General features: G+C 48.5%; 1 protein-coding gene across 10 annotated transcripts in view; it reads right to left on the bottom strand.

The window, feature by feature from the left end:
* LOC144768102 (tyrosine-protein phosphatase non-receptor type 6-like) overlaps nucleotides 1–18,900 on the bottom strand; it is a 291,008-nt gene that overhangs the window by 142,705 nt on the left and 129,403 nt on the right. For 8 of the 10 annotated variants that reach the window (XM_078651500.1, XM_078651498.1, XM_078651494.1 and 5 more), the window contains 2 exons: nucleotides 5,933–6,055; nucleotides 5,654–5,848 (listed from right to left, as the gene is read on the bottom strand). In XM_078651500.1, the coding sequence (XP_078507626.1) occupies nucleotides 5,654–5,848; nucleotides 5,933–6,055 (318 nt within the window). Of the gene's footprint in view, nucleotides 1–5,653; nucleotides 5,849–5,932; nucleotides 6,071–18,900 lie in introns of all 10 variants that reach the window. The other 2 variants (XM_078651492.1, XM_078651491.1) reach the window with 1 other exon arrangement.

The raw sequence follows: 18,900 nt of genomic DNA on the forward strand, positions 1-18,900 counted from the left end.
TGGTCTCTCCAGACATGGGCAGGTCTGGAACTGCAGCTGATCTGATCGTGGATCTAGTGGCTCCTGTGTCCACCAGAAATGTCGTAGGGCACCCTGCTACTTCTGCTTCCACATAGGGTCCCCTCTGATCTACCTCTAAGGCTGCCCCAAGGGTGCAGTCTTCTCTTTCCACTCTCTGTCCGGTTAATGGGTCCACATAATAGCATTCTTCACCTTCCACAAACAGGGGCATTTGTCTATAGGTCTTACCCATACTCCCTACTCGAGGAGGTTGCGGGAACTGGGCTCGGGGAGGAGCCCCCCCCCTTTTGAGCACCTTTCCTTGGTATGGCGTCGCCCCTCTCATAGGTGCGCTCTGGACCTCTTCCTCCTCTATCTCTTGCTCTCCTATCTCTACATTGTAAGGGCACTCGCGTTTCCAATGCCCCAACTCGTTGCACTGGTGACACCTAGTCGTTTTCTTCAAGGTAGCTATGTCTACTCTGGGTCTGAAGGTAGTACTCTCCTCATTACCCTTGTTCTGACTGTACTGCTTCTTACCTCCTGTACCTGTCCCTTGCTGCTGTTGTTGCGGTCCCCCTTTTCCTGCTGCCTGCAATTGTACCACCATCAGCTTCTCTTTTAGTTTCTTAGCCTTGGAGTCTACCTCATCACAGCAGTACCTGGCATATCTCAGTATTTCATCTAGGGGTCTACTTTGCCAACAAATCGAGTGTTGCTGAATCATTAAACTAATATCCGGTCTCAGTCCCAGGACGAACTTGGACACGAATTGCCCTATGTCCTTTGGATCCATTACATCCAAGCCGCTATACTGTTTAAACGCCTTCAGCAATCTCTCGTAATATTCATGGACTGTCTCTTTGGGTTCCTGTCTCGTTCTGTCTATTCTGACCCAATCTATGTCTTGCATTGGCACTTTTTCTTTCAGCCAAGTCATCACTCTCTCGAATTTTGCCATCACGATCTCGGACGGCCCATTAGTCCTAGCATCTCTCTCTGGTTCCGTTGTGGGCCACTCAGCGCTAACCTTGCATGCTGTCCACAGATCTCCTGGTACTACAATGTCAAACAGCGTGTTCAGATCTATCCATAGGACTTTTGAGATTTTTACAAACCTCTCGACTTGCTTGTACCACTCCACGGGGCTCTCTCGTAACTTGGGGAAAGATGTGGTAAAAGCAGCTAAATCTCCCCTACTCCAAGGGACATGTACATAGCTCCCATTGGCAACTTCACGCAAAGGGTAAGCTTCTATTCCCTGCTGTCCTGGTGTTATACCAATCATGCTTCTTCTGCCGGTCCCTTTCTTGGACCACCTCTCTTCCCATTTATCTAGTGCCCTCCATGTCCTTATTCCAGTAATCAATTCCCTTATGTGTGTTTTCAGCCCAATCGTTCTCCTCTCATCTAGATCTCGATCTGAGTAATGTAGCCTGTGGTTACCCTGTAATGCTTTGGTTCTTGACAAGTCCACCATATATTTGCCTGCTAGTTCGACTAACTTCTCATGGACTGCTCTCGCCTTTCGTGTGATGTCCTTTGCCATATACAGTATTTCATCCTGTTCATACATTTCCATTCTTTCTAAAGGCAGGGTACCATCTACCATGTCATCCAGATCTGACCTTAAGCTGGAGACATCTAGTCTCTTGGCTTTTATCTCAGCTCGCAATATGTCTTTTGAAGGGGGCTCACTGGTCTCCCTACCATCCCAACTTCGAGCTCTGCGTTTGGGCTCGGGAGAATTAATGGGTGGCCTCCCTTGCTCCCATCTCTCCAGGTCCCATGCTCGGCCATCCAATCTTGGAAGGTGATGGAACACGGGCCTTTTATCCCTACTCTCTCTCTGCCTACTCTCGTCTTCTTCTCTCCTCTCACCGCACATCTCTCTGTTATTTTCCCTCTGGTCGCTACACTCCCTTTGCCTCGTATCGCTCAGTATCCGATACGATCCTTCCTGGTTCCCCATATTCCCTGGGCTGCGCTCATTTCTGTCATCACAGGGACTATGGTGCGACCTCTCACAACTCCCATTCTGTTCTCTGGTGCCAGGCACACAGTGTGGACACTTAAAGCTGTTCCTGTACTCTTGCGCTCTCCTCTCCCCTTCACTGAGTATTGGGCACGCCACCCCTCCATTCCCGGGGCCCCCGTTTTCCAGGTCTGTTCTACCTCCATTTCGGGCCCAATGGGTGACTCCCCTACTCCCTCTACAGTCCCACTCCGGGCTACTCTCCCCAGCCCCGCAGTGAGTTCGTGCTCTGCTGTCCTGACTTTCCCTTTCTGCTTCTGCAGCATTGATGCACTTTTGAGCCTTCACTGCCTCATCCCACTGCTTCATGTACTCATTTAGCTCTTGAAAGGATTTTCGTCCAGATCCCCTCAGATCCTTTGGCCATCTAGGGCCCCCAGGATCTCCTCCTGGGTCCCCTGCTGTGTGCATCGGGGTACTCCACTCTCTGGGTATTGGCATCTGACTTGGGGAATTAGTGGTATCGTTCCTCCTTGCCTGCTCTGCTCTTTCTCTGTCTTTCCGTTTCCGTTCTTCCCCTTTTGCTCTCTCTTGGTCATATATCGATATTATAGGACCTATGGTAACAGGTACCTGTAGTGCATCTGGCAATGGGTAGGATGTGGCGCTTTCCGTTTCCGGCGCTCTTTGTACCACAAACCTACCGACTACCTGTTGCACCTGACTAGGCTGGAGCAACTCTTTCTTTGGCTCAGGATCCCACTCTGAACTGGGAAGCAGTCTATGCTCTCCTGCATTGCCCCCCTTTTCTCCTTCAGTATTCTCGACCTCTCCCCCTGCTCTATTATACGGGGGTGGCCTGTCTGTCAGTAATCTGTTTATCAGGCTGTCCTCTGTTTCGCTCTCGTCATCATCTTCTATGGGGCTTTTATTTACTGGCGCCTCTAACACTGGGTACAGTTTATTTATTTCCAAATTATGCACTCTCCATCTTTTAGCATCCGCATCCCACCTGGCATCCTGTACTGCCCTTACCGAGCGTTTCACCCTTTCTTGTCGTCTGTTCATATTCCTTTCATGCGCTGCCCTAAGCCATGCTTCAAGGGCTTCAAACTGGGTTGGTCTAGGCAAGGGTCTCTTTGAGGTCATGATTGATTTCAATCGATGTAACACCTCTAATCTGAACGTCCCGTACTTCGGGAACGTCAGTTCCTCATTTCCTTCAGTAATCTTACTCCACTCTGATATCCAAAGGATCGTATGCAACCCAACATTTACTGCCATATAACGAGCTGGCGTACCCTCCGGCGGGGCTTCTTCCCCTTCATACGATCCTCGCCTCTCTTTCTTAAACAGCGCTTTCAACCATTTAAAACACTTCATAATTATGCGCACAAAATCCAGCCTCGCTACTCTGTTTACTTCCTGATGACACTCCACCAATCCTGTCGCGGCTTTGCTAGCTTGGCCTATCACAGCGCGGTCTTTCTCCTGTTGGCCAATCACGTCGCGACCCTGTATGACGTGTTCGCTAGCTGGCCTATCACAGCGCGGTCTTTCTCCCGTCAGCCAATCGCTGCGCGACACCACCTGACGTCTCTTTTCTCCGCTTCGCAGCAGCACCCCTCCTTTCTCAACTCGTCTCCCGGTTATGCATGCGTCCCATTCATACACTGAAAAATGACTACTTCCGACCAAGCGGTCACTTCTCTCGACTGTACGTCCACAGTCTATCTGTAATTGTCAACACAACTGACGAGATGTCTATCGTCTTTCTGATAGGTTACTTACACACACAGTAACTTCCGACCAGCGTCCGTTACTCACGCACTCACTCTTACGTTCCCCCTATCTCGGTCTCTCGGGTGATCAATGGTACCTCATGACCCCCTTCACACTAGTTGACAATTACTCTGGGTGTCCGATACACCCGAACCACTTAAGCTCTCCTTGAACTTAAGATTTCCACCGGTTGCGCGCGCTCACAACCTGTTCCACAGTCACTCTACAGACATTCAACTCCGCCAAACATTACAACATAGATACAATACAAAAACACCGCAATCTAACACGCATAACCCTTTATACTCACTCTCTCTGATACTGCTGCTTTTTCTGTCTCACGTCATCCGGATCTTCATCTGCGGGCTGTTCTTCCGATCATCGATTTCTAGGGGCCTTGGGGTAAGCTAACCTGGCCTAGGTCACCGTCCTCAAGAAGGCAACCATCCTCTATAGCTACCAACTGAAAGGGCGAGATTTTGATCGATACCTTATATCTATTGATCCAAACCTCGATCTGGTCGACTGAACCTTTATTGCCTGTCTTGGAAGGAAACAGTACACCTATCTGCAAATTAGTTCACCCAAGAAAGGACTCTACTCTCAAAGATCACGGACAACTTCTAGGTTTCAAAAGTTTATTGTAAAGATATAATGAGCTGCAAATACAAGCATCTCAGAATGAGATTCACGAGATACACAGGTCCAATTACATACATGTGCTCTCGAAAAGCCCTCAGACGAGCAACAGAAATCACTAACACAAGTTCTAAAAATAGCAAAGCTATCAGCATAGACGCATATCTCTCCTTCATTTAGGTTGGAGGAAAACAAACACAGGTTAGGCGTCCCTACCCTGTTCTAGATGGTATCCCTACTTAACCAAATCCCAACCTAACAAAGGTGTCAGCAATGAATGACCCCCAAGGGAAGTCACCCACTCTAAGTCTCTTGGTGAAAATCTAAAGTTCTCCAGTCATGACCCCTCACTGCCTACCCATCCGCTCTCTAAAGGGTCCTCAGGTCTCTGCTCTAACTCCACCCAGGGGTGCTGTCCCTAATACAAAACAGTCAACAACATTTGAGACGCCCCTTGCGAAACGCCTCTCACGTGGTGCAACTTCAGGCTTTTTCCATGATGCTTTGTATTGGGCCTCAGACGTTAGAGTTGACCTTGCTTCTCAGTCTCTTCTCCGGCCCGCTGATACCCCTTAAACATTCCAGAACCCTCCTCCATGTCTGGGCCGTCTACTGAACAGACCTCTATTCATTCACTTATAATTGGATCCCCCCTTTCCTGTTGCAGACAGATATCTGCCGCCAAGAACCCAACTCTCATAGACTTCTAAAAAGGCTTGCAACATTTCTCAGCCCAGACATGTACGTGTAAATCAATGCTAAAACATTTCAGGCCTACAATATTTCACATTATGATTATAGCATTCAATTTCTTCATTTAATTAAAGCATGTTAAAACTCTTATTCTATTATTTAGAAAACATTACTCTAAATCATGGCCCATTAATGCAATGACCAAAAACGTTAAACAATCTGTGTCGTGAAAAGAAACACCTTCCCTTTTAGCTCCAGCTCTGGCCCTGAGGCCTACCACGTTCTGCGTTTTACCACAGACCATCTTATATGTTAACAGCTACACGACATAGATTCAAAATAATCACGTCTAATAAAATCATATAATGTCACACATTTCTGTATTAGTTCCACTTCTACTTAAATCTCTATATTAGCTATACATTTAGAATATAATTTCAGATACTATTAGCACTCATGGCATTTCTCATCATGACTTGTGCTTACTATAGGTAAGTGTGATGTACTCATACATTTATATCAGTTTGCGCTCTCTCAGTCCTGACCTCACTCGAAGCCACTTACCGCTCGGAGGTTGGGTCGGAGCAGTTCACGGGGTACTTGAGCTCGATGAGGGTGCCATCCTTGTCCTGCAGGCTCCCATACTCCTTCGTGTAGAACTCTAGCAGCTCGGAGAGGGTGGCAAACTTCTCGCCACCATATAGGTCATAATAGTCCCCCATGTTCTGAATGCGTATGTGGGTAACTGCGTCGCCCACCCTGGGGAGGTGAAAGGAAAGGGTTAGTGGGGAGAGGACATAGCAGCAGGGGAGGTACTGGACAGGAGAGGGTCTCATTCCTCACCTCACAGACAAGGAGAAGTCACCCTGGGTTTTCCGGCTTGGTCTGACCAGGAAGCTGCCATGGACCCCTCGGTTCTTCAGGAGCGCCTCAGCATCCAGGCCGCTGATGTCGCGATGAAACCACCTGGAAACAAAAATACTAGGGCGAATCAGAGCATCCAAAAATAAACACTGTATAATTTACAAAGCACTTCCATCAACATTGTTTTTGCTATACTGTATGCTATACAATAGAAATGTAAATAACTTGATAGGCATTGAGGTGGTTAATTCAGTTTTTTACGTTTTCTACACCATCATTACAATTTTTGGGGTTCCAATCATGCTCTGCTGTACCACCACGGTTGTTCACTAAACAACAACTTTTTTTGACATGAGTAGAGCGGGGTTGGTGGTTTGTGATTTTGTCTGCCCTCTATACTAAAACTATAATTCGGATCGTAGTGAGGAAGTAAAGCAGTAGGAGGGAGCAGGAGAATTAGAAAGAAAACAGGAGGGGAGAGAGAGGCTAGGGTTAGACGCCACCTACTTGCATTACACCTGCATCACAGTCACTTTTCTTAAAAACTCCTTCAAAAGGTTCACTTTTTTGAGGTGCTTCCTGAGAGTAGAATAGTTTGGGTTGTGATCTATAGGGGGGCGGGGGGGGCTAAGGCCATTCCAGAATTTCCGACCTAAGGACTCCACAGCTCCACCCCAAGTTTCCTACTTCTAAACTTCTGTTGGGTAATATATTGATCTCATCTAACATAAGATAAACTGTTGACAATGGTCTTATCAGAGGTGGGTCAGCCTCTTAAACCATGAGCCAGGCTCGAGCCTCAAGGGTGGCACAGTGTCAGCTCGAGGTCCCAGCCCATAAGAAGTCGAGCTTTCATGTGGCTTCTGCCTGCCAAACTTGCTCTACCCTCATGCACAGAGGTAAAACAGAGCATGAATATTTGATGTAAAAAGGGGAAAAATAGATACCCACCCACCGGTGCTATTACATGTTAGCACGCCAAATACCAAGGCTGTGCAGTTTTCAATTATCGACTGCCAGACATTCCCGGTCACTTTATCTCACTCCTGCAGGTTCCTGCTTTTTCCTCTTGAGACGTTTTCTTCCATCTTTCTCCTTATTTCCCCTATGTGTGTTTACCCTTCTCTTGCTCTCAGGGAATGTCTGATGAAGAAAAATAAGTGCTGGTCCCCAGAGAGGAGTACAGGTGGCCCCGGCTCAAATAAAGCACTATAACACTCCTATGTAGATGTTGCCTGGAAAATAAGGTCAGCCTCATCCCTTTAAAGCCATACTGAAGCAATACTTGGTGCAGCTGCAAAAACACAAATTGTGAAGAAACAAACTATAGAGTGACCCTAGCTATCTGAGTACTTTAGGGTCTGTACTTCTCTACATCTGCTGGGTAATATATTGATTCTATCTAACATAGGAGTTTCTGGTATGCTATCAAGGCTTGTTTGAACTAGCCGACACATGTTCTTGCACTTTAGAACTTCCTGGAATTGTTTAGATCATTAGTACACAAGTAACAAATATTACTACAAAGCAGAAGGACGTAAGGACTTCATCACCCCACACGCCCTCCCTTCAGAAGAATACTTTCTTCTGGGAGACCTCAATTTCCATCTGGAAAAAAGCAATGACAGGAACACTACAACCCTCCTGGACAATCTCGCCAATCTCGGACTCAAACAACTTGTCAACACCCCCACCCACTATGCAGGACACACACTCGACCCTATCTTCACCTCCAGCAAGCACATCTCCTTCACTCACTCCACAACCCTCCACTGGACGGACCACAGTTGCATCCACTTCATTTACAATAAGACCACGATCCACAACCACCCTCAACCAACTCTACGAAGAAATTGGAACAAAATCACAATCGACCAAATCTCCACATCACTTCTTCAAAATCCCCCCGCCTATTCAATGAACCCGAACCAAGCCGCCATCAACCTCACACAATGGTTAACCCAAACCGCCGACAAACTAGCACCCCTGAAGAAACATCAAATGAAGCAAGGAAGCAAGAACGCCCCATGGTTTAATGATGACCTTAAGAAATCCAAGAAACTCTGCTGCTCCCTTGAAAAAACTTGGAAAAAAGACCCAAACAATATCACCCATGCCGCCTTCAAAACGCCATCCGCAAACACCACCAACTAATCCGGACAGCCAAGAAATCAGCACTCAAAGACCGACTAGACAACAACGCCCACAACAGCAAGGAACTTTTCAACATCATCAAAGAATTCACCAACCCCACCGCCAGCTCCAACGACATCACCCCCTCTTAAGTCCTCTGCGACTCCCTCGCCTCTTTCTTCCATGACAAAATCGCCGACATTCATAACAGCTTTTACAACCTACCCATAAATCAGTCTACCCCTCTCACTTCCGAACCTGTACCCCCCCTGAATAACCTACTCAACTGGAACCCAATCACCACAGAAGACACCATCCGCCTAATGAACTCCATCCACTCCGGATCCCCCACAGACCCTTGCCCCCATCACATCTTCAACAAAGCAGACTCCATCATCGCACCCCATCTCCGAGACGTCATCAACTGCTCCCTCAAATCCGGCACTTTCCCAGAAAAATGGAAACACGCCGAACTCAGCGCCCTTCTGAAGAAACCCACTGCTGACCCCACCGAACTCAAAAATTACCGCCCCATCTCGCTCCTCCCTTTCCCTGCCAAAGTCATTGAGAAAGCCGTCAACAATCAGCTCGCCGCCTTCCTCGAAACCAACAAATCACTCGACTCCTCACAATATGGCTTCCGAGCCAAACACAGCACCGAGACCGCCCTCTTTGCAGCAACAGACGACATCCGAACACTACTGGACAATGGAGAAACAGTCGCCCTCATCCTCCTCGACCTCTCTGCAGCCTTCGATACAGTCTGTCATAGCACCTTAATACAACGCCTCCGCAACATCGGAATACAAGGAAAAGCATTAGACTGGATCATCTCGTTCCTCACTGGAAGAACTCAGGGAGTCCGGCTCCCCCCTTTCAAAGCAGAAGCCACCGAAGTCATATGCGGCGTACCACAAGGATCTTCTCTCAGCCCTACCCTCTTTAATGTCTACATGAGCCCCCTCGCAACCATCGCACGTCAGCATAACCTCAACATCATCTCCTACGCGGATGACACTCAACTGATCCTCTCACTCACCAAAGACCCAAACACCGCCAAAACCAACCTGCATGAAGGGATGAAAGAAGTAGCCGAGTGGATGAAGCACAGCCGTCTGAAACTGAACTCGGACAAAACGGAAGTCCTCATCTTAGGTGCATCCCCATCCGCCTGGGACGACTCCTGGTGGCCAACGGCCCTAGGAAAAGCTCCCATACCGACGGACCACGCACGGAACCTGGGCATCATCCTGGATTCCTCTCTCTTGATGACCAGACAAGTCAACGCCGTCTCATCATCATGCTTCAACATCCTACGCATGCTCAAAAAAACATTTCGCTGGATCCCCACCGAAACAAGAAAAACGGTCACCCACGCACTGGTTACAAGCCGTCTGGACTACGGAAACACCCTTTACGCCGGCACCACCGCAATACTGCTGAAAAAACTCCAACGCATCCAAAACGCCTCAGCCAGACTCATACTAGACATCCCCCGCACAGACCACATCTCCGGTCACCTGAAAGACCTTCACTGGCTCCCCGTCAACAAAAGGATAACGTTCCGTCTCCTCACCCACGCACACAAAGCCCTCTACGAACTTGGACCTGACTGCCTCAACACGCGCATTTCCTTCTACACTCCCACCCGCCAACTGCGTTCATCCAACCAAGCCCTCGCCGCTGTTCCGCGCATCCACAAAGCCACCATGGGGGGGAAGATCCTTCTCCTACTTAGCGGCCAAAACCTGGAATTCCCTTCCCATCCACCTCCGCCTTACCCAAAACCACCTAGCCTTCAGAAAACAGCTTAAAACCTGGATATTTGATAGGTAAACCTCCCCCCCCTTCCTCAAGCGCCTTGAGACCCACTGGGTATGTAGTGCGCTATATAAATTCTAACTTGACTTGACTTGACTTAAGGCAAAAGCCAACAATTACAGAAAAAAAACAGAAAGCATTGGCAAAGCCAACAGGTCTCACCTCTGAGGCCTATTGGCTTTGCTGTGCAGTATGGCCAAAAGGAAAACAAATAGAATGAATAAAACAATAATGCTGCCGTAAAAGCGGCATGATTTTGTATGTGAGTGCATGCGGTGACGTGTGCTCATGAATGTGTCGTTATGCATGCATGCCTACAAAATGAAGCAGCTGCCATTTTTTTCATTTACAGATCCAAGATGGTAACATTAGGTAAAAAGCAACTTGGACGTTGGGGGCGAGTTTTTGCTGGAGTTAGGAGGGGATGCACACGAGTGAGAGAGCTGCAACACACCTGCACCCTCATGGAGAGCTTACTCAAAAAGAAAAAAGGAGTTCCCTAAAGGTGAACGGTGAAAGGATAGAAGCCAGCCAATGAGAGAGATAGTAAAAAGGCTATGATCCAGGATAGGGACAAACACAAGATGTACAACCCAGAGCAAGAAAAGCCACTGAAAATGAAGCACGCAAGAGAGAGCATCAATAAAGGCAATCCGTGGTACGCAATGGCCGGGGTGTAAACCCATGTAAGTTCTTAGTAATCTCACAAAGGGTCTTTTGCAATATAGGTTTGAAGCATAACTTTGGATATTTTGAGCAGAGTGGATCATCAAGGTAAGAAATGTGCTTACCACAGCCTGTTCTGAAGATTGGAAAGCACACAGAGAAAAAAAATATTTAGTATGACTTTTTTTGAGCATTTCAGGCCTTAAGTAATTTGTTTACCTCTGCCTATCTAGAATAGAAATCTGGAAAAGTATAGAAACAAATCAGATATTGCCAAGTGATTCCTCTCATAGTGCTTAGTTGGTTTCATTCAAAGCTACCAAACGACCGAGTCACTCACGCATTCTAGAAATAATCACAATACTTTAAATTGATTTATTCGTCCTAAAAATATATTTTACTTCATGCTACAAGTTTTAACAATTATCATTTTATGAATAAAAATTGACAAACATATTACTGGTGTTGATAATAAACTGAGCGCTCAGAGAAGAACAAAAACGTCACCTATGGATATAATGTGAGAGGTACGTGATCAGTTGCATAATTGGTACTAGATAAAATTGTTTAAGTAGAAAATCAGTCCAAAAACGAGCATAGGTAAAGCCAATACATCACACATAGGCCACCAGTCTTTTGGATTTGTCAATGCTTCTTTTGTTTTGTACAGCTTTCACATAATTTATTGTTTTGGAATGCTGCAGGGCTTGCATCAATCTAAAAAAAAAAAAACTGTCTAAAAGCAAAAATCTTTTTGGGTCTCAAAAAGTATACATTGTTATAGTAGTTCCTGGCACTTAGGGGAACTACTTGTGCGGATGTCCTCCTTTTGAAAGGGCAGAAAGCCGCCACAGTGTATTTAGCCAATAGCTGAAGTGGGCTGACCCATCGCCCTATGCTGTACGCTGTAGCGGGTGGATGAAAAATGTGACTGACACAAAAACAAAACAACGGATGAAGAGGCCTGGTGAAAGCCCGATTAAGTAAGCATATTTTATATACAATGTTAGTAAAATCAAAAGGTCTTGGCTTATGCCAGAACTTAGTGAGTGAAGTTGGACCAGAATAGCCCGATTCTTTTCAAGCTGTTCCTCTATAATTAACTATGTGCCAAGGGGAAGGGAAACCAAATATTCTTATGAGCACTGGGAGATTCTTCATGGGTTCATATTGTGGCCCAATAGGTTCCGCCTAGATAAACGGGGCACCGGTCCTAAAATACAGATGTGTTTGACTCCTTGCGTTTAAAGGGATGCCTCACGTCGAGGACCTAGTGTTACGTGTATGCATGAAAAAATGGAAGGTAGTTTTGAGGAAAGGACAGTAATTTATGATAGTAAAAGTGCTCTTATGGAAAGCCTTGTTGAACCATACATCTTGGAAAAGGCAAATAAAGTATTAATCAGGGATAGGAGTGATGATCATTGTGGAGTTTCGAACCCATACTGTGTGGGTAAACCTGTTAGAAAAGGCATTTCAGTTGACAGAGGTTTGTTTAGAGAAATAATAAGCTGTGTATTAATCCTGCACATGCTGGTCTAGTTGTGATCCAACTTAAAAATGTTACACATGTAATGTGGGTGTCAGTGAATTGGAAAAGAATTGGGAGAGAAGCCGTTCAGCACTCCCGCGGCATAAAAATATAATTGTTAACATCTGTCTTTTTAGGACGAATGAATTAATTTACAGTATTGTGATTTTTTTCTTTCTGGAAAACTTGATGACACACTTCATGTTTGATTAACAAACTGAGGTGTATACGTTTTTGTTGGTTTGTATGTTACATGGTCCAACCTCCCTTGGTTTTAGAAGTACCCAACCCCATTTTGAACGATGACCTCAATTTATATGGCGTACTATCTTACAAAACACAGTAGACATCTTCTGGCACTGGAAACAGAATTTAAAAGAATGCATAGTCATTCTTTTTAAAACCATCTTCTTAAGCCAGTAGAGGTTCATCAAACTTCCAAGGTAAAGTTTTACTCTTTTCTGATAAGCTCTAAAGACTTCAAAAGAGACCTTTAAAACTAACAATTTTTCCCAAGCTAAACCCTATTGAGATATGTAGCACCTAGCAAATTATCCTGGCCCAGGACACCAAAGAGCTTTAGAAATAAATATGGGGAAAAAGAGAGTTGTCAGTTAAGTTGGAAAACCTGTTCCCTCTTACTCCCCTAGGTACAAAGCCCAACAGTGTCAAGTTAGTTCTTACGTACACCTCTACTGTCACAGCTGATTATACCTGATGAGGGCCATTGTACAATATGAAAGGGGCCGAAACCGTGTCTGTCTGTCTGAGCTGTATCATTAATGTGATTTTGATTCTAGTCATTTCGTCATTTGACAGAATGCAAATGTACATAATGGCCAAGATTAGTCACTGTAGCAAGTGTACTTTCATGATTTCTGGCTATTGGTTTGTTCTCTTGTTGATCTCTTTATTTGGTGCTTTAAATACATCTGTATTCGTGTGATTGTCATGCCATGTTCTGTTGGAACGTGTAGTATGGTTCTCAGAACTTCAAGGGTCATTCCTTGAAGCATCTGGATGAAGCATCTGGACACTTCCTCTGCTGTGGGTTATATTTTTCCTGCAATATAATAATTTATGTTATGACATAGGTGTATACCTGTGAAACCGTTGTGCTAATCTGCTCTATGACAGAAAAAGTTTAAATCGGGCATCTTCTTCTGCTTATTCTATTTTGGCCAGACTCACTCACCAACCTTCTGTTAAAAATCTTTGTGTACTTTTCAGTCCAAATCCTTGAGCACATCCACAGTGACTGCTGACAAATACCAAGTACTCAAAATCTGCAAAATCCTGAGCCATTCCACACAGCTAAAGCTCTGCTCTCTGCACTTAACTTGAGGAGCAAGTAGGGGCGCTAGAGGGCGCGCTTACGGAATGGCTGCCTAGACGCGCAGCTCCCGTCCCTTGGTACAAGATCCTCCACTGATCCTGCGCCACGGGGTGCTGATTCACCCCAAAAGTTCTTATCCTGTGTCCTAACATCGTTCTCCACACCCGGTCCAAATTTGGAGGCTCTGCGTGCACCAGAGCCGAAGATACGGGCAGCTGCAGCGTCGCCGACTCTGCCACTGGAACTGAGGCAAGCGCCGGTCCGGCTGCCATATTCACGCGACCCTGGGGATCGCCACGAGGCTGCAGGCCGCTCTTCGTCGCCACGGCCTGCGGACCCACTGAGAAGGAGTGCGGCGGTCGCTGCGCAGGTAGGAGACGACTGTGGGCCCTGCCTCGGGCTGGATCGCCCCCCCCCCTCCTCCGATCACCGCTAGACCCTCAATGCTGGTGCTAGGAGGGGGGCTGCTCTTCACATGCCGGACGGAGCTCTGACCTGCCCGGACTGCTCCCCGCTTCACTGACGGTGCCGGCTTGCGCGGCGCGGCTTGGCGGACCTGCAGGGATTGGGGACTGCCCCGCCGCTCTGGCACTTACCGCTGGAGCGTGCTCCTTGCCTGCGGACCCCTGCGCCGTCTCCACGCCAGATGGCCCTGTCTGGCTGAAGATTTGCTGTATCTCTGCCCTGCGTGGAGGCCCTGTGTTACCCCCCTGTGAGGCGCTTCCCGTGAGACACGCTATCTCGCTACTGACCGACGCTGCCCATCCTGCTGACCTGGATCCTGTTGACCTAGGGCTGCTGTAGACCCTAATGCCTGGGACTTGTTCTCCATTGGCCCAACACAGCTAGTGACCTCAACGAGGCTTGCATATCTCTGCTCGGACGCTCACGGGCGCTTCACTAGGGCCTGGGGGGGTGCACACCGGAGGGGCTCAGCGACGTTTCTCCTGCTCTGCTCTATCAGATCGTGCTGCGTTTGGATCCACCTGCCCACCCCCGACCGCCCACTCCTTACGAGGCCTGTACTCCTATCGGACTGCCCTGCTACTGCCCGTCCGGATTTGTGGTCCGTCGCTGGGAGTTGCCATGGGGCGACCTGAGAATCGCCAGCCTAAACTGAGCTTTGATAACGCGCGCAAGAGCGCTAAATCGACGCAGATGAACCCAGGGCCGAGCACATCTTCTCCACAATCCAACCCCCCGCCCCCGGCCCCGGCGGCGGATCTTACAAGCCTGATCCAAGAGATGCGGCAGGGTTTCGCCACTGTCGTGGAGAAGGTGGATGGGGTCACGGCCCGATTGGATGCCCTTGTGCACAAGGTTGACCGCCATGAGGAACGCATTACGGCTGCGGAGCAACGGATCTCCGACAATACAGACACCACCGCGACCCATACGTCACAATTGGCCAGGATGGACAACCTGCTACGTGTCATAGCGGCAAAGAACGAAGATTTGGAGGCACGAAGCCGCCGCAACAACGTGCGCATCACGAACGTGCCGGAATCCACGGCCACGGGCAGAATGGAGCTCTACGTGGAACAGTTGCTTAAAGGGTCCATAGGAGAGGACGCTTTTTCTCCTCAGTTTATAGTGGAGAGGGCCCACCGATCACTGGCACCAGTGCCCCAGCCTGGCTTACCTCCTAGGCCTATAATAGCGCGGCTTTTGAACTATCGTGATCGCGACACGGCCCTCAGGGCAGCCCGGACTCAGAAATCACTGCAGTATAATGGGATTACGTTCTCAATCTATCCTGATTTCACGCCGATGGTCCAGGACGAACGGCGCAAGTTTCTGCCCGTAAAGAAAAAGTTGCGGGAAGCCCAAATTGACTACGCCCTCCTCTATCCGGCGAAACTACGAATTACCCATCAGGGTAAACAGCGTTTCTTTACCAACCCGCAGAAGGCCGAGGACTTTTTAAAATCGGTCCGAACAACGCGCAGAGGCGGAAATGTGCCTGCAGAGGACCTGGAGAATGCTGATTTACCCCCTGGACAACAAGATAATTAACTATATTTGCATGGTAAATGCACAGTGCCGGCCACAACGGATGGCCCTCCATCAGCGTGTAGAACTTTTGTGACTGGAGTGCTGTGAGAACGATGGACCTGCATGGACACTGCACCCCAGTGGTAATGTATGCCAAGGACCACTCCCTTGGCCTTAGTCTCCACCGAGGGTGGTACAGTACTGGAGCTAAGGACCAGGTAGTGGCAGTGCGCACTCTAGGCTCTACCCCTACTGGGTGTTCCCCATTACTTGGTTGTGTTTTTTGGAGTTGCTTTTGCGGTTGAAAGGGGGGTGGGGGCGGGATTGCGAGGGTGGGATCCATGGCTTCTGGCATGTTTGGGATGCTGGGGTGGGTGGGGGGAGGTTGGATTTTACGAGGCTTCTGTTGCTTAGACTGTATTTTTATCTGCTGAACTGGTGTTTCTTTGGGTGGGGGCGGGGCGGCCGGGGCACTGTCATTAGGCCTGCTAGGTCGCTTTCACATATAGACTTTCTGCACCCATGGCGGTATCGAATGCGAATACTGGATTGACGTGCTTATCGTGGAATGTCAGGGGGCTGAACAATGCTAAGAAATGCAGAAATGTCATTGCCTATCTGAACAGACATCATGTACAAGTTGTTATGTTGCAGGAGACGCATCTGCCTGCTCAGGGCGCTGCCGCTTTTGCGACGAAATGGGCTAGCACCCGTGTTTTTTCCTCTTACTCGACCTATGCCAGAGGGGTTGCGGTGCTTATTGCCCGCGGAGTGCCTTTTCATCATCTCGGAGAGGCAATGGACAGGGAGGGGCGGTATGCTTTACTGTGGGGAAGGGTTGGCCGCGATGTCTATGTATTTGTATCTATGTATGCACCGAATGTTGATACTCCTGCCTTTTTTTCCACATTGTGGGGGAAGATTGTAGCTGTTGGGGCAAGACATGTTATATGGGGTGGTGATTTCAACCTCGCACTGGTGCCCCCCATGGATAGGGCGGATGGTGTCAGCTCCTACAAGCCCAGGTCCAGGGAGACGCTGGAGGGAATCATGGAGGAGGGTGGTCTCTTGGATGCCTGGAGACATCTACATTCCCAGGGGCGGGAAGGGACACACTTTACCTCTCACACTGGGACATGGGCGCGACTTGACTACTTCCTAGTTAACAGAGAAGCTGCTGCAGAGTTGTTAAGAGTAGAGCACCTTCCTAGAACCTTTTCCGATCACAGTCCTGTGTCTATGCAATTCAGCATTCCTGGATGGGACAATCCACGACCTCAGTGGAGACTGCGTCCTGATATACTCTTGGACAATGTCTTCTGCACTGAACTGGGGGAGGAGATAGCAGATTTCTTCCCTAGAAATAAGGGCTCGGTAGAGTCAGTTGAGCACATCTGGGAGGCTTTTAAGGTCACCATCAGGGGCTTCTGCATCTCTAAAAGTCATGGGGTGCTGCGTGATATCCTGCAGTCCATTTCTACACTGGAACGCGAACTGCGGACTCTGGAACACCGCATGATCACGGATTCTGACCCACACTTACACGCCACCTTTAGAGAGACACTGTCAAAATTTGAAGAAGAGGCGGCCAGGGAGGTGAAATACCGGGGTAAACACTGGGTGGCCCGGAGATATTGTGAGGGGGATAGGCCCGGAAAAGTGCTTGCTGCACTCACACGACCACCACGGGTGCACAACACTATACTGGAGCTTATTGATGACACCGGCACGGCTGTCAGGGACCCGGCAGAGATACTATCCACATTCACAGCACACTACTCTTCACTTTATACTTCTACAGCACAGGTACACACTTCATATGCTGCCTACCTTAACGATGTGGCGCTGTGCTGGCTCAGCGATGGGGACAGGGAGTTTCTTGCGGCTCCCTTCGAGCTGGATGAGATCCGTGAGGCCATCATGTCCCTTCAGAATGGCAAGGCGCCGGGGCTCGATGGCTTACTGGCCGAATTTTATAAAACCTATGTTGACATAATGGCACCGGTGCTCAGTGAGGTCTTCACGGAATCACTGGCCGATGGGATACTTCCCTGCTCTATGCGTGAAGTGGCGATCACCTCCCTTCTGAAACCGGATAAAAACCCTGCCACTTGCGATTCGTACCGTCCACTGTCCCTTCTAAACTGCGATGTTAAGATACTGGCCAAAGTCTTAGCTACCCGGCTGTCGCTGCTCATGACCCGGATTGTCCTGCCTGATCAGTCTGGCTTCGTGGCAGGAAGATCTACGTCCCATAATCTTCGCACCCTTTTTACCTTGCTTCGCACGGTCCACCCCGACACCCCTATCGCGGCCGTGTTCCTAGATGCCACTAAGGCATTCGACTCGATCGAGTGGCCATACCTGTTTTCGGTTTTAGCCAGCATGGGTTTCCCCAAATTATTTCTCTCTTGGGTTCGACTTTTGTATACGGACCCGACGGCGAGGGTGCTAATCAATGGCCGCCTGTCACAACCAATTGCACTCACTAGAGGCACCCGTCAGGGATGCCCGCTCTCTCCCCTGCTATTTGCCATCGCGGTCGAACCACTCGCCTGTCGTATACGGCAGTTACACCGAGCGGGGGCAGTGCACTGCCTGCAGCGGCAAATAGATGTATCCCTCTATGCTGATGATATCACGCTCTACGTTAAACATCCCGAGACGCATCTCAATCCCCTGCTTCGAGAATTCATATTGTTCGGAGGGGTGTCGGGTGTCCACATCAATTGGGCAAAATCGCAGTTTTTCCCCCTCACGGATGCGGTGCATGCCTTCCCTCTCGATTACCCACTGGAGTGGTGTAGTGATGATCTTAGATATTTGGGAATTCGCATATCTCGCGATAAAGATGAGACGCTCCGTGCCAATTATGGAGTGGCCGTGACCAAATTAACGGCTTCAGTGGACAGGTGGGTCACGCTACCACTCTCCATGGCGGGAAGAGCCTCACTTATAAAAATGGTGATATTGCCCCGCTTCCTATATCTTTTCCTCAATATCCCCTACTACCCTGGTGCCTTTTTCTTCAGGACGCTCCGTGCGGAGCTGCGCAGACTTTTCTGGGGCGGCAAATCCCCCCGCTTAAAATGGTCGACGCTGACCCTTCCCTACGATGGAGGAGGTTTTGACATCCCTAATTTTGAAACTTACTACCAATGTGCACAGGCACACTTTGCCTACCATTGGATGGCTCCAACTCCTTTCATGCCACACATAGCGGTGGAAGACTGGATTGTGCACCCTATACCACTCAACGGACTGCTACACTGTCCTGAGACATCCATCACCACTGCGCATACCTCAGTTTCCTGCACATTAGATGCGTGGCGTTGCATCGCTAGACACCTGTCGTGTCCGATGCCCTACTCTCCCAAATTACCGCTTACTTATCACCCGCAATTATCTCTCTTGTCGGAACGAGGTTTCCGTCAATTATGTGATAGGTTACTCATCGCCCGCTGG

Source organism: Lissotriton helveticus, chromosome 7, assembly GCF_964261635.1.
Source record: "Lissotriton helveticus chromosome 7, aLisHel1.1, whole genome shotgun sequence".
Lineage (NCBI taxonomy): Eukaryota > Metazoa > Chordata > Amphibia > Caudata > Salamandridae > Lissotriton > Lissotriton helveticus.